The sequence below is a fragment of the Haematobia irritans genome, chromosome 2, assembly GCF_050003625.1.
Source record: "Haematobia irritans isolate KBUSLIRL chromosome 2, ASM5000362v1, whole genome shotgun sequence".
Taxonomy (NCBI): domain Eukaryota; kingdom Metazoa; phylum Arthropoda; class Insecta; order Diptera; family Muscidae; genus Haematobia; species Haematobia irritans.
The window spans coordinates 5,391,770-5,418,173 of NC_134398.1; the positions used below are offsets into that span (position 1 = coordinate 5,391,770).

The following is a 26,404-nucleotide window of genomic DNA, read 5'->3' on the forward strand; positions in this document are numbered from 1 at the left end:
CATTAAATTAATTAAAATCATCATTATTATTACACAGTCTACACATTGCCCATTCAATTCTCTTATTACAAAAATCGAAATCTCAATGCTTTTTAATTCTCTGAAAATTTCCATTTTCTTTTCTCCTGTGGTCAATGACTTTGGTTTACATATTTCAATGCCATTCATTCATCAAAACCCCCCAGATTCGAAACAGAAAAATCAAATTCGAAGAAACCTACATTGTAACCAGAAACTATGTGCATTGGAAAAGCATTGTTCGACCAATCGAGTATCAGGCAGACAGTATCACTGTGAGATAATGAAATAGCTTAGCTAGTGAAAATTTTCAATATGGAAATCTTCGGTGGCTCACAGGGCATATGTGCCATCATAGTAGAATGCATCGTTTGAAGCTTTCAGGCACCTGCAATTATTCATTTGGGGGTCTTGTGTGATATTGACATTTATTTCTTAAATTTTTATGAGTTTATTGGCATTTTAACGTCAACATGTCACCTCCATGCCAACCACCAAGCCTGTATAAGGATATCAGGACAAAATATCATAAAGAGGATAGCAGGAAAATTCGAAATTCGCGCCAGACACACATACAAAGATATGAGTTAATTTTTTTAATGGCCTATACGAAATAAGTTTGTTTCAAAAATTAATGAAATGTTTAAGAATGAGGTAGGAATGGATGGATGGATGTGAAAGCGGATGCTATGTTTGATTACTTAATTGATGTGCTAATAAAAAGGCAGACAAAACGTTTAAATAAATCTCCTTAATGAAAATTAAATCGCTTAACATTAATTGCATCGTAGAAGAGTACAAACATTTACAATAAATTAAAGCCTTTCACATTTCTAGAAGGAATATTTTGGAAAATCTAAAAATCAGAAGTATTAACACAGTACCGCTACTATGAAATATTTATAATGACCTACTCAAATCGATTCAGAAATAATCCTAAATATTAATTTTTTGGTTATTATTGTAATAAATAAAAAACTGTATTCTACATCCTGACATCGATAGAACTTATGAAACTACACAGATATAAAACTATTTTTTTGGTTTCAATCTCGAAATTAATTGATCCAATTAATTTTCACAGACGCCAAATTTGGACACTCTGAAAAGCGGACACCTGCCACAGTTGTTTGCTATATTAACATATAACCTCTTATAACTGGACGTCACCCAAATGTGGACAAAATTTAAGAGGTTTCACTGTAATTGATTCCTGTAAAAAATTAAAATTTTGTTTTTATTAAAACCAAATCTAATAAATTAAACATTTTTTTACACTCAATTAAAATTTTAAATGAAAAACTATTGCTGATATTTTTTCTGTTGATTAGATGTATATACACCCAGCAAAAAAAATTAGAAGTTGTTCCACAAACATTTCTTTTAAAGCGCATCCCGGAATCCCCCATCAAGTTTTTTCCACTTCCGATTCAGTCCTGTGGACAAGTCTACAAACATTTCTTTTAAAGTGCATCCCGGGATCTTCTATTGATTTTTTCACTTCCGATGCAGACCTTTTGGACAAGTCTTAGAAAGTACGGAATTAGGCCGTTTTAAGTGAAAATTTAAGTTTTGGAAATTAAATTTCACAAAAAAGAACTGGAAAAAAATTATAAAATGAAATAAAAGGAAATCATCTCCGCTGGGATTTGAATCTGTGCCTTTTCGCTTTTTCACTTTAATGGAAATTCTTTTGAGAAGGTTTTACAAATGAATATTAATGGAAAAATATATTTATACATAAATATATGTCGAGAAAAAAAGAAAATAAAAAATTGCCGTTGGTGAGATTTGAACCTGCGTTCTTTATTTTTCATTCATAATTATAAAGAACATCTCAGGATGTAGGAATGTCATGCCGTGGTGTCATACTAGGTTCACATCACAAACATTTGAATAGACGTTATGATGCATCGTGTTCAATAGCGTTTGTGGCTGAGTGTGCTAAGGCGTTATGTTATGGTGCCAACAGACCCAGGTTCAACCCCCGATGGAAGCGAAGAAGTTTTTCAATTTGTAAAAATTATGTTAGGTAATAAGAAAATAAAAGTGTAAAAAAACTACAGATAAAAATAAAAAGTGAAATTGGAAAATAAAATTTGTTTTTTAGTTTTTTAAATTTCTTTATCCACATGAACTTACAAGGCACAACTTCTACGGCAATGCAAAGGATCCAAATATGGAGTACTTCCGTCCTATGACTAGCTCATGTTAAATTCATTGGAGATGATCCAAGTTTGAACTACTTCCGGGAATCCAAACTGCTTTTTTGGAAGCTCTTTTTTTGCTGGGCATTATTGGGCATAAAATTGTCAAAATGACAATAATTCATTCTTTATGACAGCACTTCCTTCCCAAAAAAAAAAAAAATCATAGCCAAATATGCTATGGAAATGTTCTTTTTAGATCCGAAAGTGGTGCAAAAAAGCACAGAGTGTTGCTTGGCCTTATTATACACTGAAACAAATATTTACGTGATATTAAAGATTACGCAACCTACCTTTTTAGTATGCGAAATTTACAAAATATTAAGGACAAATTTCTTTAAAATAAATATTTTAATTAAAATAAAGTTTATAATCGTTCCTTTTTTCATTTAATTTAGAACACAAGCTTCGTAAAAGCCACATATCTTAGAAATAAAGAAAATTTTCCTTAAAGTAAAAAAATCGCATTATTGATTTGAAGAAATCGTCCTTAAATTAAATGAAATATTGAATCTTTAGAATTAACATAAAAATGCTTCAAATATAGGCTAAGACTTATTTTGAGGATTTAGCATCTTTGGTTTAAAGTTATTGTTTTTTGGAATTAAGAAAATATTTTTCACTTTGAATTGTCCATAATAATTTGGATATTTAAATTGGCATTTATATGTACGTGAGTAGCTTTATTAATATAGGGGGAAGAGAGAATGAAAATTCGATAAATGAGACCTGTATGATAGTATCAATCGCAGTTTTAATTGGGCATAGAAAAAATTCCTGATTAAAAAAATAATTAATTTCATTAGTAAATTTCAATTAATTTTTTAATCGATTCAATTATTTTTTTAATTGATTCAATTAAAAATTTAATTGATGTTGATTGCAAAACTCAATTAAATTTTTTAATTAAAAAGAGGAACTATTTTCACTTACTTTCTGAATTGGTTTAGAGTTTTTATGTGGATTAACAATTGATTGTTTGAAATATATTTTTTATTAAAAATTAAAAAAAAATGCTCATCACTTTATTTAACTGACTTAGCCTTCCGAATTTGATTAAAAAGTTAATTGTATCAATTAATTTTTTAATTAAAAATTAAAAAATTAAAATGTTCAATCATTGACTTAATTAACTTAATGTCTCTATCTTGAATTAAAAGTTTATTGTATCAATTAATTTATTAATTGAAAAATTTTTCAACTTCAATTAACTTTTCAATTGGAAATATTTTGGTGATATTTTTTACTGCACAGAAAAAAACATTCCGTAGTTAAACTAACGCTAAATTTAACTTATTTTTATATGAAAAAATTTATTTGCTTGTAGTTGAATTTTATTATTTTTATCGAAATTTTCCACAGCTTAATGAAATCTTACTTTTTTTGAGTGTGTCTCAAAAATTTTATGAACTAAACGTGAGTATAAAGTTCAATGACCGTACACATAAGTTCAATATGAACTAAAGCAAAAGAAGATTTTCGTACGATTCCCAAAAATAGTAAGAATGAACTACTGTATGGTTAAAATGGTAATGATTTGGCGCCAATGATTTTCTTCTTTACTTTTAGTTAATTTTTTCTTCTATGAGATGATGTAATTTCGTGAACTGCCATTAAAAAGTACAACAGGGCATTAAAATTTCCTGGTTCTAACAACGCTTTGTGGAAATCTCAAAATGTGAGGTAAAATTTAGGTCAATTTTCGTGCGAGGTAGTTCATTCTTCCTATAAAACAGTTCACTTTTTTTCGGTGTGTGTAAAGACGTTTTAAATATGAATAGCAATTATATTTTATCGCATCTTCTACCTCTGCCGAGATATGGTACACTTTTCAAATATTATTTGGAATTTTGCATTATATTATTTTTCCTTACTTGGTCATTAAACATTTTCACAAGTACTTCCAAGAAATCGATGTGGAACCATAGTACGATGTGTGTTACGCTTGCTCTTTTAAATCTAAATTTTTTGTTAACCCTTTGATGCTCAATATTGCCTACAGGCAACACTGAGTTATTTTCTTCAAATCCCCGTAATATTTATTTCAAAAGCTTGCGTATTTTTTGTAGAACCTTACACCCGATGACAGACACATATAGAACATTAAAAATTAGTTTCGACAAGGGAGGGTTAAAGTAGAATGTCTGCACTGAAAGAAGATTTCTCTTTTTCTGAGGAACGAAATTTTAGACAAACGAAGATTTCTTTTGACGCTAAACAATTTTCTTTAGAAGCAAATTAAACAGATTAGAGAACATTGTTGCAATATTTGTCATGAATTCGTTTTTTTTTGCACTCAATGAAAATACTTTATGTCAAAGGAAAATTTCGTTCCTTAGGAAAGTAGTTCTTCTTTGGGTATGTGAACTAAGGCAAATTGTCATTTGTTTAAAGAAAAACTGTATTGGCTAAAGAAATAATTTTTAAATAATCAGGAATTTTGAATTAAAAACAAAAAGTTTAAACATAAGAAAGGTTTTATTTGTGTCCTTTTTTAACCAACAATACTTTCAATAGTTTGAATTTGTTTCCTTAACCCTTAAATGCGCACGGTATCTTTTAAGATACAACTAGAAAAAAATTCTGGCGACTTAAAATTTTGACCGAATTTTATGAAATAAAGATTATATCATTTAAAACATCATTACACTATTTTTAAAAATATGTTTTCCGGAAAATTTGTATTATGTTACTTTTGAGTAATCTGCAGTCAAATTGAAAATCAAACTTTGACTTTGAAAAAAAAAACATACAAAATTGAAGTTAAATAATATTTCCCAGATTTACTACACACAAAAAAATTTTTTTCTGATTCAATCACCAAATTAATTGATACAATTAATTTTTTAATTGAAATGTCTTCAATCACGAAAATGATAGTATCAATCACAGTTTTAATTGGGCATAGAAAAAATTCTTGATTAAAAAATTAATTGATTTTTTCAGCAAATTTCAATTAATTTTTTAATTGATTCAATTAAAAATTTAATTGATGTTGATTGCAAAACTCAATTAATTTATTAATTGAAAAAGGTAACTATTTTTAATTACTTTCTGAATTGGCTTAGAGTTTTTATTTGGATTAACAAATGATTGTTTGCAATACATTTTTAATTTAAAAAAATCAGCACTTTTTTAACTGAATTAGTCTTCCGAATTTGATTAAAAAGTTAATTGTATCAATTAATTTTTTAATTAAAAATTTTAAAATTTTCAATCATTGACTTAATTAACTTAATGTTTCTATCATGATTAAAAAGTTAATTGTATCAATTAATTTATTAATTGAAAAAATTTTCAACTTCAATTAACTTTTTAATTGGAAATATTTTGGTAAAAAATTTTTGCTGTGTAGTACACTAAAAAACCAGTGTACCCACCAGGAAAGAAAATTTTAGTGAATTTTAGAAAAAATAGTTTAATTTTAGAAAATTTTAACTTTGGAAGAAACTGTATTAGAAACGCAGATTTCGCGCCGATTTTAGGAAAATAAGTAAATAATTTTCGACAAATTCAATTTATTAGAAATTATTATTATTTTTCACTTATTAAAGAAAATTTCGTAGTTTGAAGGAAAAAATAGGAGTTCAAAATTGTACGAATGTCTTTAGTGCCATACGAAGTTCAAGGTGGGCGCATTATTGGTAAGCTTTACAAATTCTGAAAAATTATAAATGATTTTGTGGGAGACACGAATTTAGTTAATCTTTATGCTTCATTTGTGTATAATTTAAAAAAACACACATTTTTTTTAAACTGTGGTATGCAGATGCTTTTTAGCATTCAGCTTATAATTTTTTTTCGGAGAAATCGGCGATCTTTTGCATTTAAGGGTTAATTTGTTACCTCTGTGTTTGGGGTTAGGTTTTTTGTCAATGTACACAGAAAAAAATTTCACGAAAAATTTTCCAATTAAAATTTTAATTGAGTTTTAAAAAATATTCAATTAAAAATTTAACTGAATCAACAAATTTTTTAATTGAAACAAAAATCAATCACAAAAATTAATAGTATCAATTAATTTTTTAATTGGATCAATTAATTTTTTAATTGACCTTCAATTAATTTTTTAATTGATATTATCATTTCTGTGATTGAAGACATTTCAATTAAAAAATTAATTGGATCAATTAATTTCGTGAATGAATCAGAAAAATTTTTTTTGTGTGTATGGAAAATTCAATACATATTGATTAAATTTCGGGTCACTAAGAAAACATAGGAATTTTCATATTTCGATTAGACCTCTCAATACCAAGGGGGCTTATACTTTGATTTTATCTCAACTCTTCTAAATTTTATGAACTATCGAATATTTGTTGAAACCAATCAATCATTGACTAACTTTTGTTTTAACAAATATTTGTTTGAAATTTTTATAGATGGGTAGGCAAAAAAGTAAATATCAAAAATTTAATCGAAACTTATCGTACAGGAAATTCATAGATCAATCGAAGCTATCTAAAATCATATGGATCCTAAACAAACTCAAGTTCAAGGCGATTTCCTAATCTTCTCTGTCTGTGGAATAAAAGTCAAACGATTCGAATTTCGAGGTATATTGAATTTGCCAACGAAATCGAAATGCTGCCGGCTTTCTCCCGGTCCCTTAAGATAAGAATTTGAGACGATGACTGCATAAAGTCACTGATAACACTGATATTGTGATTTCTGGATCAGTTGGCAGGGAATGACAGGGGTATTAATCTCTCTGTTCAACGTGTCTATCTCTGCTCATTGGCCTCTCTCTCTCTCTCTGTCTTGTTTGCTTGGGTTTTCATTAAGAATTCGTGTGTTTGTATAGATTTGCTTAATGGACAAATTGTTTAACCCTCGACATGCATATGTGTACCCAAGCGAGTATGTATTATGTCTAAAGTTAACTTGGGAAAGTATATAGGGCTAGCTCTGGACGCAGACAGAGGACATAATCTCTCTTTGGTTTTGTGTGTGTTTTTTTTAATACCATTATCAGTTCAATTTCACTTGAATGTCATCGAGGTATTAAATAGCCCAAAAAAGAAAGTCTAGAATTCAGTTGCTAAACGCTGAGGTCCGTGAAAGGTCCGCTCAACTGGAAGGACGTTTGAATTGGATAGGAGAGTAACCATAAAGCAAAAAAAAAAAAAGACAATAAAAAGAAAGTGAAAGGACTAAAGCCAGCAGCGAGTATGTATATGAAGCCAACTATTAAATCATCTACCCAAACCATACCACACATCAACACCAACTTTATCCTTGGGAACAGGATATGGTGGCCATGTGGATTACAAAGAGAGAGAGAGAGAAAAAATTATAAAATTAAAACCAAAAGATTTAGTAGGCCATAGGCCGTGTCCTCTTCAACATCAAAAGTTTTTGGAATGAACTGAAATGGAAATTCTTTTTTTTTTTTAATTCTGCAAATCCAAATCAAATCAATGGATTTTTTTTCAAATTTTTCATGTTGCAAGGCAAAGAGAAATATGAGAAAATTTCAAAGAATTTACAACAGTCAAGTGTAGCCAAGTGTATAAAGGACAAGAGTGTTTTTTATGTGAGTGTGTGTGTTTGTATGTTATATTTAAGGATAAGGATTTAAATACTTTGGCATTAAAATATTTCACATTGATGCTTAAAATTCTCTTTCCTATATTCTCATTCATTGGTGGGAGTCCAATGTATATGAATGAGATGTAGTGTGTGTGTGTGAGTGTGTTTTTGTCGAAATACACCTAGTCAATGAGACTCACTTTGAAGTGGATTGCTTATAAATGTGTATGGTTTTTGAAGGAGCAGGAGCAGCAGCAGTGTATGAGTAAGAGTGTCCTTGTGCATTTGGGAAATAAAATGAATGGAAAAACTGAATGGTTGTGAAACCGAAAAACATAAAACGGGGAAACCCATCCACATACGAGTACTCTAGGAATGCTAGTGTTGTTGTTGTTACCGATGCTGACGCTGTAAAAAGATCAAAAGGCATTAAAAAGTGATTCAGTGAATGTGTAAAACGAAATCGTTTACCCAAAATAAATGTTTTAGTCAAAAGCAAGCAAATGCCAAAAACAATATTGAATAAGGATGAGAATTAAGCCACAGAGGTTCCCATCCCTACCCCCTCTCACCCATGTATATATTGTAAGGGCTTTCGTTTTCCCACCCATCTTTTTATGGAAAATAGCAGAAAAACAAAAACCTAACGACTAGAATTCAATTAAAATCATAAAAAAATGTGAACACAATGAAAAGGTATTAAAGTATTATTTCATAGACCAGGATAATACGCACCAAACGGCATTTTTAAAAATATATATTGGAAATAATCAAAGGGCCTTTATTCAATGGCATTAGTAATTCGAGGAATAGAAGAAACGAGGAATATATTAGGAGTCTTCTAAACCATTGCAAAGTAGTTGAGGACAGTAGGATATTTGGCAATAAATTCAGTGGAAAAGTTTCGATTTTTTTTATTACAAAAAAAAAAAACTTTTTAAAATTCCTAATTATTCTGGGTATTCCATAATAAGTCTGTATATAAGAAAAAAAAAACAACTTCCTAAGTATTCATGGTATTCCATTTAAGTCTTTATAATTTAGTTAATGATAAAGGACTTTTTTCGCTGCAAGATATAAAGACTAATGCCCATATTAAAAATAATTTATAAAAAGTTTGTTCAAGGAATTTGTTTGGGAAAATTAGGCTTAAAGTTTACATTAACTTTTTTGAATACAGGGATAAATAATCAAGATTATGTAACGATTATTAAAAAATTATAATAATAAACTTAAGATTCTGATCTTTACAAAAAAAAAAACTTAAGTTTGAAGATAAAAATAAAATTTTAAAAAAATAACTAAAACAACTAAATCAAAAATAAAAATAAAAAATTAAATTAAATTAAGAAAAAAAAATCAATAAATGAGGATTGTACCCAATCTTAGGCTAGGGTCCCACTAGGCAAATATTTGACCAAAATGAGTGTCAAACATTTTTCCAGAACAATTTTCCAAATATCTGGATACGGTTTTTGTAAAACATCCCTACCATGATGTTATATATCCAATATGAGCTCAAAATGTTTGTTGGTTTGGCTGTGGCGACGGATTTTTTTTTTTTTTTATTTCTGTCAACTATTTGCCCAGTGTGACCATAGCATTAGTCTTGAATTTTTTTTTTTCTTAAAATATCCTTGGCTTCTAGAAGAAACAAAATTGGTTAAATGAACACAACATTTTTGGATTCAAGACAAATTCTTTTTGAGTGTTAGGAAAGAAATTTTCATCTCTATTTCCGGAATTAGACCCATGATCCAATGTTACTAGCACTTCCCTCTAAAGGGTGGCTGATATGTTATCCAACGATATATTATTTTTATTTGTTTAATGATTTTTGTGATATTTATTTTTCAAATGAAAATACAATTTTTTTTTTCGAACTTGAGATTGTCAATATTGTCTACACTGAAAAAAAAAGCATGTCCGGTTCCAAAGATTTTATCTTTACTTTAAAAATTTTGGCATTGATTCCGAGCCAAAGAAGCGAAGAATACAAGTACACAGAAAAAAATTTCACGAAAATTTTTCCAATTAAAATTTTAATTGAGTTTTAAAAAATATTCAATAAAAAATTTAATTGAATCAACAAATTTTTTAATTGAAACAATTAACATTTTAAATGAGTTTTAAAAAATATTCAATTAAAAATTTAATTAAATCAACAAATTTTTTAAATTGAAACAATTAAAATTTTAATTGAGTTTTAAAAAATATTCAATTAAAAATTTAATTGATTCAACAAATCTTTTAATTGAAACGAAAATCAATCACAAACATTAATAGTATCAATTAATTTTTTATTTGGATCAATTAATTTTTTAATTGGCCTGCAATTAATTTTTTAATTGATACTATCATTTCTGTAATTGAAAACATTTCAATTATAAAATTAATTGAATCAATTAATTTCGTGATTGAAAACTCAATTAAAATTTTAATTGAAAAAATTTTCGTGAATTTTTTTTCTGTGTGGGTAAGAGAAATGCGTCTTCTATGCTAAACACCGTGGTGCAATGGTTAGCCACCGTGGTGCAATGGTTAGCATGCCCGCCTTGCATACGCAAGGTCGTGGGTTCGATCCCTGCTTCGACCGAACACCAAAAAGTTTTTTAGCGGTGGATTATCGCACCTCAGTAATGCTGGTAACATTTCTGAGGGTTTCAAAGCTTCTCTAAGTGGTTTCACTGCAATGTGGAACGCCTTTCGGACTCGGCTATAAAAAGGAGGTCCCTTATCATTGAGTTTAACATGGAATCGGGCAGCACTCAGTGATAAGAGAGAAGTTCACCAATGTGGTATCACAATGGACTGAATAGTCTAAGTGAGCCTGATACATCGGGCTGCCACCTAACCTAACCCAACCTATGCTAAGCAAAATTTGCCTTCGTATTTTAAAGACATGAAATCTTTGACGTCATGACAATATTTTTTCAGTGCATGTTTACTCCTTCTAATAGATACATGTTTTTGTTTTAATTTATTATAAATCGTTTTTAGTTTTTAAATTGATTTTTTTTCTGGCGTGCTCCCCGTATTTATATTAAGATCTTTGTTTTTCAAATGACAATTTTCATTTTTATTTAATTTTTTTAATTTTATTGGTCAAAAGCAAAAAAAGTCAGAAATAACCTCGGATTTTAAAATTAATTTAGCTGTGTTCCAATTGGCCTTCAAAGGACCGACAAAGCCTTCACAGTTTTTAAATTGATTTTTTCCGGCGTGCTCCCCGTATTAATATTACGATCTTTATTTTTCAAATGAAAGTTTCCATTTTTATTTATTTATTTATTTATTTATTTATTTAATTTTATTGATCAAACACAAAAATAAAATCAGAAATAACCTTGGATTTTAAAATCAATTTAGCTGTGTTCCAATTGGCCTTCAAAGGACCGACAAAGCCATCACAGTTTTTAAATTGATTTTTTTCGGCGTGCTCCCTAGATACATGATTTTGTTTTAATTTATTATAAATCATTTTTAGATTTTAAATTGATTTTTTCTCCGTATTAATATTACGATCTTTATTTTTCAAATGAAAATTTTCATTTTTATTTATTTATTTATTTTTTTTTTTAATTTTATTGGTCAAAAGCAAAAAAGTCAGAAACAACGTCGAATTTTAAAATCAATTTAGCTTTGTTCCTTCAAAGTACCGACAAAGCCAGTTTTTAAATTTATTTTTTTCGTCGTGCTCCCTGTATTAATACTACGATCTTTATTTTTCAAATGAAAGTTTCCATTTTTATTTATTTTTTTTTTTAATTTTATTAAAGGCTTTGTCGGTCCTTTGAAGGCCAATTGGAACACAGCTAAATTCATTTTAAAATCCGAGGTTATTTCTAATTTTTTTTTTGTGGATGATCAATAAAATTAAAAAAAATAAATAAATAAATAAAAATGAACATTTTCATTTAAAAAATAAAGATCGTAATATTAATACGGGGAGCACGCCGGAAAAAATCAATTTAAAAACTGCGAAGGCTTTGTCGGCCCTTTGAAGGCCAATTGGAACACAGCTAAATAGATTTTAAAATCCGAGGTTATTTCTGACTTTTTTTGCTTTTGACCAATAAAATTAAAAAAATTAAATAAAATATAAAAAGTTAGAAATAACCTCGAATTTTAAAATCAATTTAGCTCTGTTCCAATTGGCCTTCAAAAGGCCGACAAAGCCATCACACACTGCACGAAATTGGCTCTGCGGTATTTTGGCCCATTTATTAGTACCAACGTATTTTTTAGTACCAACCTTAGTTTCCAAAATAGGAACAAAAATCCAATGAATTGAGATCCGAAGAAATTAAGCTAAAAACTTCCTATTTAACCCTCTATATCTAATGCCCTCTATATGTGTTAATAAGGAAGCTTTTAGTAAAACACACCTTAAGACAACAAAAATGGGCAAAACAAAAAGAAAACTTATTTGAAACTATTCAAGAGGCTTTGCAGCATATGCTGAATTTTACTGCATAAATTTTTCTTGCTTAGTTCTCTTGCTTTTGTGTCGTTAACATTGAAAATTTAATCAGCTGGCAAAAAAATTGGGGCATTAGAGGGTTAAGTCATTCTTAATTGACGTGTTCCGAGCGTGATGGTGCTTACTCATGTTGTAACGTTTGTGCTCTGCGTCCAATTTTTTCTGGCCAGGCCTTCAATACTGCCTTTCAAATATTTTCCCGATAAAAATCTGCTTTTGTTTTGAAACTACGGTCTGCAAATACGAGGGGGAGCGACCATTGGGCTTTATTTCGGCCAGTCGAAAATATAAATTTTCAGCTGACCTCTTTGGCAAGTAAAACCGATCATCTTGTTTGTTCACAAACTGCTGAATTTGGAACCACTTCCCATCAGAGAAAACCAGATTCGGTAAATGGCCACAAGCGAAGCAACCGACCGACCTCTTTGGCAAGTAAAACCGATCATTTTGTTTGTTCACAAACTGCTCAATTTTGAACCACTTTTCATCAAAGGAAACCAGATTCGGTAAATGGCCACAAGCGAATCAACTCCTTCCCTCTTTTCAGTCTAACTTTCATGGTGCATCTATGAACTTTTGCACTTTTTTTTAATGGTAACCAATGATTTTTTTAATTAGGGCCCTGAATGCTTCCAATTCCACAAAATGAATGAATGCTAAGTAGATGTATGAGATTTTTGTGAGTTCGTTTTGTGAATGAAATCAATTTGCAATTTTCATTTGAATAAGGACCTCAACCTAAAACCAAAAAAAAATGCTTCGATTGCATTACAAATAGAAATTACAAGAATCTATTATTGGCTTTTTAGTACACCAAAACCCACAAGTACCACAAAAATTCTAGCACGTCAAGTACATAACAATTATAAATCTCACTTTTTTTCATTGGATATAAATTAAACGAAATTTGGCGAAAAGCAACATTAAAACAAAATTTGAAATTAATTTGGCAATCGCTTAATGAGGTTCAGTACTTTATGAGATATGTAATAGTACACACAAAAAAAAATTTTCTGATTCAATCACCAAATTAATTGATCCAATTATTTTTTTATTGAAATGTCTTCAATCACAGAAATGATAGTATCAATTAAAAATTAATTGAAGGTCAATTTATTTGATCCAATTAAATTAATAATTAATTGATACTATTAATTTTTGTGATTGATTTTTGTTTCAATTAAAAAATTTGTTGAATCAATTAAATTTTTAATCGAATATTTTTTTAAAACTCAACTAAAATTTTAATTGGAAAAATTTTCGTGAATTTTTTTTCTTTATATTAAAATATCAGGTAAATTGAAAAGCATATTTGCATAGAAAATAAATTCGTATGATACTTTGTTAACTCTTACCTTTAAAAGATGCTTGTAGCAAGAAAAAAGATTTTGTAGATCTGAAAATAGGAAAAAGGTGGTGAAATTAAATTTTACAAATATGGTTGATATGTAAGCAATTAGCCAAATTCTAGGATTTTTTTCTATCGTTTTCAGTAACTTGTAACACTTGTGATATTATAATGCAATCTTTTTAGGATTTTATAAAACAAAATCTCTCTGTAGTAGATAGGGACAGTAGGAACATAGATAATCAATAATATAAAAAGCAAAGCAAAATTAAATAAAGTTGTGATTTGAAAAGGTCAATAACTCCATAAATTTTATATTCTGTATTACTATTTAATAATTATGCCTTTAAAATATATAATTTTAAACTATTTTTATAATGATCTCTTAAGTAAATGGGGACATTTGTAAATACAAAAGAAAACTTGAGGATGTACAGTGAAAACTCTCAAACTTGGACATTCTGAAAACCAGAGTCTTCTCAAAAGTAGACAGTTTTCGTTATATGACATTTAAATAAATTATCACATTAAAATTAACTTGTTAAAGTGGACATCCCCAAAATGTGGACATTTCTCATGGGTGTCCACTACTGAGAGGTTTTATTCTATATATTTGGAAGGAAAATGACTGTAATAACTTTATTTTTTATTAGCTATGTTAAGATTTACTGCATTTGATTTGACAATATTTAGCTTTGAACTTTTTTTTATATAAAGTTCTTTGATGTGTAGTATAAGGGGACAGTAGGAATACCTACAGTAAATTTGAAAAATAAGATTTAGAATATAGCATTTATTTTTATATGCAAAGTATTCCAAAAAACTTTACTTTTCCTATCAGTCGTATGAATATTTAATATGTAACATTTGAAATTACGAAATTCGTAACATGTTTATATAAATATCTGTAGTAGATACGAACAGTAGGAATATCGGTAATAAATTCAAACGAAAGTTGGGGAATATATCAATAATTTTTAAAGACAAGCGATTATAAAAAATGTACTACCTGTTTGTGGAATTTTCGTTTGCCTCTAGACGAACGATTCGTCAAAAATCCCATATTGATATCTCGAAAACCAGAGTCTATGGAATACCAACTGTTTCGGTGTTCGATAGTAAATCATTAATAATGAGTTCATGACAAATTTCAGCATTTTCTAGCAAATATATCTAAAGTTATTTTAGTTTCAATCTAGACGAACGATTTCATGAAAAGGCAGTTAGTTTTTTTCATTTTATTGCATTTAACTTCAAACTGCGTAATTTTTTGAAAATTCTTACTGAAATAGATGGTGACATTAGGAATACCCACAGTAAATTCAAAGAAATGGTTGACATTTTAAAATCTCTTTTTAAAACAAACGACTCCATAGATTTTGATTTTATTGTTAGAGGTCATTAATTTTAAAATATTCAATTCTCAACATTTTTATATGACACAAATTTCTTTGAATACTATACTTATAAGGATAGTAGGAATACACCCGGTAAACTCAAAGGAAATATAGACCAAAGACTACCTACACTTTAGCTTTGCTATTGACCATATTAACATTTAATATGAATAGGATCAATATTGAAATTCTCAACATTTAGCTTTAAATCTCTATAGTAGATGGGGACGGTAGGAATATCGACATTAAATTAAATGGAAAAGCTGAGAAAATAACAAATATTTTTGTAAGGAGAACAATAAAAAAATTAAATTTAGTTTTAGTTTTAGCTGAGTAATAATTTGGTGAGTATGGAATTAAAATACCAAATTGAAAACATTTTCATTAAAAAAAGCTCTCTAAAGTAGATAGGAATAATAGAAAAATTCGCAGTAAATTCAATTGTAAAATATATGGAATATTTTAAATATTTTTGAAGCAAAAAATTCGTACAAATAATTTTCGTTTTTTGCTGCACCAATAATAAATATCTTTAATTTTTTGAATAATGATTTCTGATATCCGCATTAGAAATATCAGTAGTGAGTTCAACTAAAGCCTTGAGAATATATTGTATTATTGTTAAAAATCTTCATAAACTTTAGTTTCGGATATTACCAAGGTCCATTTTTAATGTACATTATTTTAGAATATGCAATTCAAGAGGTTTATTTAAAAACGCTTTGAAGTAGATAGGGTCAGTAGGAATATTTGCAATGAAATCAATAGAAAATTACAGAAAAAGTATATTCTGTGTTTAGTTTTAAAGGCCAATGACTTAATTTTTGTATTTGCTATAGAAACGCTAAACCATAAAATTATATTGTATTATTGTTAAAAGCCTCCATAATTTTTTGTTTATGTAGAATAAAATTAATTCATATTTATTTTAATTTTTGATCATACTATTGGAATATTTTTATATAAAGCTCTGTGTAGTAGTATATCGTAATACTAGGAATATAGGATCATTTTCGGACGAAACCCTTTGGAGAAATAAAAATAACATAAAGGTTCAATCTAATCTAAGGGTGGCTTAGTTTATAATCTCTTGTAATTCCCTACGCCTCATATTTCATATAATAATTTATTTTCTTTAACTAAATTTTAATTTTACTCTCTTCTCATTTTCCAGATAAACTCAACCCAAACCTCCATCTAATGGAATTGGAGTTTTAAATAAAAAAGAGACGATAGCTTTTACAGAGTATTATTATAACTCATTTAAGCAAAAATGAAGCTTTTAGCGCTACGAAGCGCCAGCTTCTTACTCCTACTATTTGTAATCTCAACGGTTTCTGGAGCTAGGCAAAGTAAGTATTAAAAAAATGGAGAAAACTTTCAGAAAAATTTAAGCTAATTCCTTTCTGTCTTTCTCCTTTGGTAGATCCCTTAAAGAATCCCAAAATTTGTGGCAGACCCCAGTGTGAAAATCAAAATAACAAATTTGGCTACAGCGACAATGTCTACAAATACGAGTATAATGCCCATGTGACCACCGAATTTGCTGGTACTGGTGATGATACCTCCGATTTGAAGGTTCAAGCTGATGTTGATATATTATTCCCCAAACCTTGTGAGGGTTTCTTGCGCATAAACTCGGCCCGCTTGTCCGATGATAAGACTGGTGCTGCAGAACATGCCAAGAGCCAAGCATTCCAGCAAGATGTCACCAAGAATGTCTTGCGTTTCGATTTCCATGATGGTTTCATCAATGAAGTGTGCCCTGATGGTAGTGAACCTACCTGGGTTTTGAACTTCAAAAAGGGTATTCTGTCCGCTTTGCAAAATACCATGTTACGTTTCGATGTGGACTTCAATACTACTGAGACCGATGTCTCTGGAACCTGTGGTGTCCAATATACCTTGGCCTCAACTGACAATGCTTTTGTGACCATTCGCAAAGATAAGGATCTTCGTAGCTGTCACAGCCGTTTCTCCACCCATTCGTTCTTGCAGACCGTACCCTATGCCTTCAGTGGTGGAGACAATAGCGTTTTCCCCATCTTGGATTCGGAAAGTCATTGTAATGTAAGTATCTCTTGAGTGCCTGATCAGAAAGCAGGGATAAACTCTAATTTATTTTCCTTATTCTAGATGACCATTGACAATCACATGTATAAGGAAATCCATTGCTTTGAACGTCATCAATTGATCCCATTCTCGAAACAAAGCTCAGGAGCTGTTACCTCTGCTTCATACAGTTTGGAATTCAAAGGAGAACAACATTTTAGCCCCGGAGAATTCTTGGAACAACGTAAGTTCTGGATACGACATTCTTCTCTTAGATAGTTAACCTTGGATATTTTCTGCTTTTAGACGGCAAGGATATTAAAAAACGCTCAACCCTCCATTTCGATCATACTCCCTTGGTTAAACCCACTCATGGAGAAATTAAGGCTTCTCGTGAACTTTTGAAACAAATGTGTAACGCTGGTTCCCCCAAAATCCAACGTGAATTCATTGATGTCTTCAGCAAATTTTTGCAAACCACCAAGAGTTTGGACTACAAAGCCTTGAGCCAATTGTTGCAACGTGCTGGCAGTATTTGCGAGAATGGAAGGTGCGTTTCATAGAACATGGCAACAACGGCATTTCTTTAATCGTTTTTCTTCCGCTATTTTTAGAAATCATGTCTTGGAATCCCTGCCCTACATTGGCAGCACTGCCTCCTATCAAGTAATGCGCGATCAAATTGTCGATGATAAATTCGATGAGAAAATGGCCCGTAACTGGATGACTTCCATGTCTTTCATCCAAAGACCCGATGACACTACCTTGGATACCTTCTTCACCATTTTGGAATTCTCCCGCAAGAAGGCTAATGCTGAATACACTTTGGGTGCCACAGCCGTAGTACACAATTATTGCAAACACAATGAGAACTGTGCTCAGAATCCCAAAATAAAACGTATCGTCAATTTGTTGGAAACTGAATTCTTGAGCTTGTTCAACATGTACAAGGGTGAACGACGTAACCGTGAACGTATGGTTGTGCTACTCAAGGGCTTGGGTAACATTGGTGTTCTCTCCGACTCCTTTGCCGCCCAATTGCAGGATATCATCTTACAAGAATCCCAAAATTTGGAATTGCGTTTGGAAGCCGTATTGGCCTTCCGTCGTGCTGATTGTATGAAATATCGTCCATTCTTCTTGGAGACCTATGGTAAATTCAATTTGAATTCGGAAGTCAGAACCTTGGCCTATTTGCAAGCTATGCGTTGCCCTGATCACCAATCTGTGGGCCGTGTTAAGTCCATCTTGAATCGCGAAGAAGTAAATCAAGTGGGTTCCTTCGTTTGGTCGCATTTGAAGAATTTGGCCAAATCGTCTTCTCCCACACGTATTGAGACCCAAGGATTGTTGCAGGCCGATGATTTGCCCGATAAATTCAAGATGGATATTCGTAAATTCTCCAGGAATTATGATTTCTCTGTGTTCTTTGATGAATACAATGTTGGTGAGTATTTGCAGACCTAACGAAAGACAGAGAGAGTATTATCTTTAATTTTATTTTCTTACACTTTCTTCAGGTACCACCACCGATTTGAATGTCATCTTTGGCACCGACTCCTATTTGCCCCGTATGGCCACCTGGAATTTCACCACCGAATTGTTTGGTCAATCGATTAACTTCTTCGAAGTTTCAGCCCGTACTGAAGGTTTTGATCAAGCCATCTCTGGTTTGTTTGGAGCTCAAGGTCCTTTCAATAGTGAATTCTTTGGTGAAAAATTGGCTTTCCTTACCAACATGGTCGGTGCTGATAATCCCGAAGGATGTAAGTTATCATCATAATCTTTTCTGAAGCAAACTTTTAATAATGTGCATGTTTCCCATATAGCCTCCCTCAATAATTTCCTCAATGCCGAGAACTTCCGTTTCAAACGTGAAGTAAATGAAGAACTTGCCGAAGATGGCGATGTAGCCGAGGATAACTACAACTTTGAAGAGGAATTGTATAGACCCAGACGTGCTGCCCCTGCTGTCAGCCGTAAAAAACAGGTCCTTCGCCAGGTCCGTGATATTGGCTATCAAAACGATCAGAACCATGGCAAACAAAGTGCCCAAATTGGCTTGAGAATTTTCGGTAATGATATCCGTTATTATTCCATGGAAGAAGCCATGGAATTGCTAGATAAGGTTAAGGACTTCGATCCTATCGATCATATCTCCAAATTGTTGAGTGGCGAAGAGGTCACTTTCAGCAAGAGCCGTGTCTTCTTGGACACCTCATACAATGTCCCATTGGCTGTAGGTTTACCTTTGGCCATCCATGCCTATGGTGCCTCCTCGGTGGATATGCGTATGTTTGGTACCTTTGAAAAGGTGGAAAATATGGACTGGCATTACGATGTGAATGGTAAATTCAAACCCTCCGTTTCTGTGGACGTTATTACCTCCATGAAATCGGACTTCTTCCATGCCATTAGTGGCATTAAGGTAAAGAGCAATTTGTACTCCAACTCTGAGGTAGAAGCCAGCTTGAAGATCCGTGGCAAGAGCCAAGTTTCGTTCACCTTTGATTTGCCCCAAGAGACCAATGAGATCTTCAGTGCCCGTTCCGAACTTTTGGTACTTACTCACGATAAGGAGGTTCCCCAAAAGGGCATTGAATCGCGTCGCTCCAACAATACATGCACTTGGCCCGTTTTAGATAAGGCCATTGGCTTGCAATTGTGCTCCGACTTCAGTGTACCCGATGTGGTTAGCGGCCAAGATAAGGTCTACCCTAGCCTCCTGCTTAGTGGACCTATGGACTTCAATGTGAAATTGAAGAAATCTGATCCTTCGGCCCATAAATATGTCTTCGAATATAACTACGAACAGAAATCCAAGGATGACAATAACTGGTCGTTGATCTTCCATACACCGGGATCTTCGGTGAAGCGTGTCATGGTCACCAATGTCACCAGTGTACCAGACAATTTCAAGGCCACCATGCAATTGGTCAGCGGTAAATCGGAAGTTTCCGCTGGATGCAATTACCAAAATCATCCTAACGACCGCCGCTTGGATGTCTACATGGATACCAATGGCAAACGCAGCTTCGACCTAAATGTTGAATTAGCCCGTTATCAGGATCGTACTACCATGATGTACAAGCCGAAAATGCTGTTGGCCATTAATGGTGTTAATGTGACTGGTCTTTTGGGTAGCATTCGTGTCAATGAAAAGAATGGCATTTCCCAAAATGGATTTGAGCTCTCTTTCGAGACCAAGAAATTGCAGGCTGTGGTTACCGGCGAGTTTGTAAAGAATGAGGCAAGCACCTCCACCAATCTATCTGTCAACTACCGCTTCCAATCGAATAAGGTTGAGACCATCAATTTTGAAGCTAAGCTAATGAATACTGGCGATAAGTCTAAGACTGAATACCAAGGACAAGCAAAGATGACCTCATCGGCTTATCCTAAATTGAACTTCCTGACCGATGCCACCTGGCTAAGTTTGCAGGGTCACACCGAAGGAACTTTAACCTTCAACAGTGGCAAGAATTACATGGATCAAAAACAGGCCAGTACCATGCGTGTGATCTTCGCTCGTGCCTATAATGAGGATCAAGCTGCCGAGGGTTCCCATACTCGGGCCAGTTTTGAAATTAAGGTACCCAAATCCAAGGTGGACTACAAGTTGTCATTCAAGTAAGTTAAGCTGAGGTTCCTCATTCCTAAAGTTGTGTACTAATCTATTCTCTCGACAGGCATGAAGAACGCACCAAGAACGGTACGGAACACAATGTCCTTTTGGGTCTCCGTTATGCTCCCGAAAAGGAAGCCACCGGCTTGTTCTCCATCCATTTGCCCAAACGCAGTCTATTCGCTGTCGATGCCTATTTCAATGTAACTGTTCCTGAATTTGATTCCTGTACTGCCCGCATTAAGCTCACCGAAGCTCCAGCTAAGAACTATCAGGTAATACCCACATTGGCATGATATGTGTTTAGTTTAATGCATAACCTTCTCCCTTTTCCTAGGTCAATTTGAGTGGTTCTTGGTTTACTGGCCACTCTGCCTCTGTCAAGGGTAACTACAAGGATAAGAGCTCTCGAGTTCAAAGTCTACACAATATGAAGATCGTTGTGGAGAGTCCTTCCTTCAAGGCCACCACCATCAATTTGGTCTATAGACGCACACAACAGCTATTCTCCTTCGATGTCCAAGCCAAATACGATAAGGATCCCTATGGACTTACTGTTCAATACAATGATAATGCAGCTCAAAAGAACTCCAATGGAGAAATTCGTCTAAAACTCAAGGACAAGGAATACTGGGCCACTGCTAAACTCTCCGAGGAGCCTAAATCGTTGCAGGTCGAAATACATTTGGATAAACTTCGTGATATCCACGTAAAGGCCAGCGTTGTTTCTCTAGAGCAACGCAAGGAATTGAACTTCGAATTGAAATGGGATGCCAATCGAGATCCTGCCCAACGCTTGGCTGTCTTGGCCGCATTCAACAATCCAGGCAATGATCGATACGATGGCAGTGTGGAGATTACCTATCCCGACCGTACCATTAGCTGTGGCTTCGAAGCCTTCACCGGTGGTCCCCAATACACAGGATCTGCCCGTGTCAGCTGGAGCACAAATGATTTGATCACCTTCAACTACAATATTGGTCTGATGCCCGGCAAGGATGTGAACAATTGGATCCATGCCGATTTGAATACACCCTTCCAGGGTTGGCGCCACAACAGCATGAAGGCTGGTTTCTATAGTGGAGGTAATCTGTTCTTGGCCAACTCCTCATTCGTTTGGGCCGACAACCAAGGACTCGATTTGAACTTCAAGGGTGACCATAAAATGGAAGGACCCGTTATGAGCTGCGATTTCCTCTTTGGCCTCAACAGCACTGTCAAGGGTATTCCCGAAGTGAATGTTAAACTCAGTCATTACCAGGATAAACAGAAATACGACACTCTAGTGAGCTTGGTATACTCGGGCCCCATGGAGTTGAACGAATACAGCATTAAGTCGGTGTGGCAAGTAACCAAGAATGGAGCCACCGATAACATTTCCGGTACTGTTAACATTGTCACTCCCTTCGAAGGCTACCGCAAGGGTGGTCTAGCTGCTCAACTCACCATGAATGATAAACATGATATCAAGGGAGCTGCTTCTTTGGACTTTGAAAATCGTCAATTCACTTTTGCCGTAGATGGCTATATTCGTAAGTTATCCGACAGCAAATTGACTGTAACCATCACCACACCTCTGGAAAAATACCGCACTTTGGAAGGACGCTTCGGATTAAATGAGAAACAACGTCATGCTGTCGCTGAAATCCGTTCACCCGATGGTGCCTTGGGCTTGGAAATTTTGGCCGATTTTGCTTCCCTCATGGACTTTGATGTGAAATTGAGTGTTGCCACACCCATCGAGAACTTCAAGCAGGCGTCGGTAGTAGCCAAAGTCAAGCCCAATACCGTTGATTTCCGTGGTACCTACAACAATGCCACCTTAGGTTTCACCGGTGTCTGGCGCATGGAGAGCGTCACCGACTTCGAATACTCCTATACTGTATACACCCCATTGAAGGGATTCGAAGAGAGTGGCATAGTGGCCAAATTCGTCATGAAGGATGACTTCGTTTTGGAATTGCATGCTCGTTTCTCACAACACAAGGCTGGCGTTAAGGTTAATGGCCATCCCAAATCGAAATTGATGAAGCAGTTAGCCGGCAACAAGATTCAAATGCTCTACGATGATGACTTCCGCCCACCGCAATTCGACCCCAGTGAATATGACCCCAAGAAGGTTGACTACAATGAGTTCCTCTCGTACACGGTTAACTTCGAGGTTGATCCCCTAATGTTTGACAGTCTCCACGGTGGAGTAGATATTCAAGAGGTGCTCGACTTCTATTTGGTTGTAGGTCATGTACAATGGCCCCAAGGCAGAATTGATGTTAAGGATCGTCTCTACTATCCCGATTACGTGAATGCCTTGAACGTTTTGACCGTGAGCACACCTTTCGAGGCTGTCAAGGAGTTCAAATCGATCGTTGAATACCGTGTGGACATCCACCAAGTGGCCTTCTATGAAAATGTCAAATTTGTCTTGACCGACAACACCAATGAACCTAAGGTCACCTCAGTCGAAGTGGACTACAAGAAGGTGGTTGATTCTGTCAAACCCAATGAGCACAGTGTTCAAGTCAATGTCAAAACTCCTTTGATTTCCCTATCCGAGATGAATGTCTGGGGTAAATTGCAATTGGAGGAAAATGTTTATCGTGGTAACATTTCATCGCGTACTCCCAGCACATTTGTGACCTTGGCTGCTGCCTTAGAGGTAAGTTTGTTTATGGAAGGCATCTGCTTGTGAAAATACTAATATCTCTTGCTTTGCTTTTCAGTTCGAAGAAAACTTCACCGAATCCTCTGTGGACTTTGTTTTGAATACCGATGTGGTACCCCACTACGCTTGCCGTGCATACTTCAAGAATGACTTTAATGACAAGGACAACACTGTCGATATCCAATTCTCAGTGACTGACAATGATGTTGTCAACGAAATCAAGGTTGGCACCGCCTGGCACAAGGATCCTTCCCACTTGATCGATGTGAATGGTCATATTTCCACCACAATGTTGCCTTTGAAATCAGCCGAAACATCCCTGAAGGTTGCCAAGGAACCCAATCCATCTCTCAGCTTTGATTTGTCCGTTGTTGGTCGCAATGGCGAACGTGTAGATTATGGTACTCGCGCCAGCAAGAAGAGTGATGCCATCGATGTCGAAGTCTGGACTCCCATTGAGGACTTCCGCAACATTTCCATGCATGGCTCCTTGACCCAATCACCCAATGATCCCAACGAATACAGTGTCAGTGGCAAATTGTACCGCAACATGCACACTTATGGCCTCAATGGTATTATCAAAATGGTCAATGGCTATCCTGCCGATACTCGTCTACGTGTCCAACCCTCTGCTGGTGGTCCCGATGGTGTCATCGAATTCAGTGTGTCTGAACCTCAAGGCAGTGGCAAGGGTTACAACTTCCAATTCAGTGCCATCCAAGAAGGTAAAATGTGCCAAGTCTCCGGTGGCTACTCGGCCAGCAATGAAACTGGTGTGGACTTCTCTATGTTAATTGAATCCTCGGTACCCGAACTTAAACGCATCAACTTTAATGGTCAATTCCGTCCCCGCGGTAAGGGTCACACCGTCGGTGATGTCTCTTTGGAAACTCCCTGGAAAGAGTTGGGCATCGAAAATGTCAAACTCCACTCTGATCTCAACTTGCGCAAGGATGGCGGTAAGGTGGCTGGTGAATATCGCTTTGGTGATAATGTTGGACGCGGCAGCTGTTCTTGGACTTGGATTTTGGCCGAAAATATGCAATTGGCTCTTGAAAGTCATTTGCAACGTCCCAACTCAAAACCCAGAAATGTTCATGCTAGTGCCAAATATCTTAATCCAAATAAGGACTTCCAGAAACTTTCCACTGCCGTAAAGATGGACGTTGACTCACAATGGAAGATGGAAACCAACGGTACCTTGAACTATCGCAATCAAGATGATATCCAAGCAGCTTTGGTAACCACTTTGCCCAAACCCATTGGTGATACACACAATTTGAACTTCCGTTACCGCGGCAATTTAGTAGCCAAAAAGGGTGTGAAACCAGAATTCTTCATTGAAGGTAAATACAAATCCAAGGATGCCCAAAAGAATGCCTTAGCTCGTGTCTCCTATAAGAATGCCACCGACGTTCAAGCCGTTGCCCATTTGGAATGGGGAGAAAAGAAGGAATTGTCTGTGGTTGAGGGTGATTTCCATATGTTGCGCAAGAATAAGTTACGTCGTGAATTCTACACCAAATTGGTTACACCCAAATACAAGGATGAGGATACCTTCTATGTTAAGGGCAGCTACGATATGGTGGACAAATTCCATCAAGTAGTGTAAGTATGAGAGAAAGAGAGAGAGAGAGAGCCAGTTGTCAGGGAATGAGTGTTTTAATTTTTTTTTTCTTTGGTATTTTTAGAGCTTCCATGGGCAGCCCTGCCTCTCGCCAATTAGCTGATATGGAAATGTCTTTCAAGGATTTAAGCAATATGCATGGTTATGTGAATGCCTCAACACCTTTGCCAACTATGTCATGGCTCAAGACTGAATTCGATTTCAATACAAAAGGGTAAGTTTCAAAACCTATTTCATTTGATTAGTTCTTTTTTTTTAATGAAAAGTCATGTTAATTATTTTTTTAAATTTAAATATAAATAGTTCTAATTTTTCGCTGATAGGGAAATCTTGATAAGATTCGATAGTACCTTTGCAAAAAGATTAAGATTTATATTCCGATTTTCGAGTTTCCTTGGTCGACTTAGTCATTGCTTGTCCATTCTTTGTCCATCAGCCGCCGAGCCTGCTTAAGTTCATCCGGTCGGAAATTTTAATATGATCTCAAAGTTTGCTTTCGAAGAAGAAACGTAATTGAGTTTAAAAAAGGATCTAATTTAGATACCATTTCCTTATACTACATGGAACAAAATATAAATTGACCTAGGTTGTAAAGTGAATAATCTTTATTTATTCTTCTAAATCAATTTCATTTCCTTCAAAGGATCCTCGAAATTTGACAAATAGCCCCCTTTCCGGAACAGCCATTATTAGAAGGCGCTTCTTCGATTTTCTTGTATCTCTTGCATCGACTGAAAACACATTCCCCACATGGAACCTTTATCATATCCCTCGCCTCTAATTTGAATATAAGGCTCCCAGTGTCATGGTGCAATAAGTAGCATGCCCTCCTTACATACAAAGGGGTTTAGGTCCTACCCCAAGGCACCAACATGTTTTTAACAATAGATTATCCCCTCTCAGCAATGCTGGGGGCATTTCTGAGTGTTTGAAAGCTTTTCTAAGTGGTGGGAAACGGCGTGCGGGGTGGGTTATAAATAGAAGATCCCTTCTCATTGAGCTAAACATAGAATCGGGCAGCTCTCTTTGTTTAGAGAGAAATATCACAATTGACTGAATAGTCTAAGTGAGCCTAATATAACGGGCAACTTTTATACCTATCCTAACCTAACATAAGGTTCCCAGTGAATATACTCAGTATCGATTCCAAGAATATATAAACTGAGATCCTTTAAACTTAAGGGTTATTATGAATGTCTGTTTATATTACAGGCAAATGTTGAGGAATAAGAGTATGCTGCCCAACGGTCAGACGACGTCTTGCTCTATTTGTGAAACGGGATTTTAAAATCTCTCGTCGTTAACTTCGGAGATATCTTCTTACGAAGGGTGGACTTGCTGCACCTCGGTGGCTTAGACAAAATTATTCTAACGATGTTCAGTATGTCCGTCCATCAGTCTGTTTGTATGGACTAACTTTCATCGTAACTAACGAAGAATGATGATACATGCA

At 34.2% G+C, this 26,404-nt stretch overlaps 1 protein-coding gene across 1 annotated transcript in view; it reads left to right on the plus strand.

Annotated features, from left to right (window-relative positions):
• Positions 1-7,240: 7,240 nt before the first annotated feature.
• Apoltp (Apolipoprotein lipid transfer particle) overlaps positions 7,241-26,404 on the plus strand; it is a 39,758-nt gene continuing 20,594 nt past the window's right edge. The window contains exons 1-12 of the mRNA XM_075293198.1: positions 7,241-7,394; positions 16,160-16,337; positions 16,412-17,055; positions 17,122-17,281; positions 17,344-17,587; positions 17,652-18,484; positions 18,558-18,803; positions 18,867-20,667; positions 20,727-20,937; positions 21,000-23,318; positions 23,383-24,932; positions 25,016-25,165. Coding sequence (XP_075149313.1) covers positions 16,259-16,337; positions 16,412-17,055; positions 17,122-17,281; positions 17,344-17,587; positions 17,652-18,484; positions 18,558-18,803; positions 18,867-20,667; positions 20,727-20,937; positions 21,000-23,318; positions 23,383-24,932; positions 25,016-25,165 — 8,237 coding nt within the window. The 5' untranslated portion in view covers positions 7,241-7,394; positions 16,160-16,258. The remainder of the gene's footprint in view (positions 7,395-16,159; positions 16,338-16,411; positions 17,056-17,121; positions 17,282-17,343; positions 17,588-17,651; positions 18,485-18,557; positions 18,804-18,866; positions 20,668-20,726; positions 20,938-20,999; positions 23,319-23,382; positions 24,933-25,015; positions 25,166-26,404) is intronic.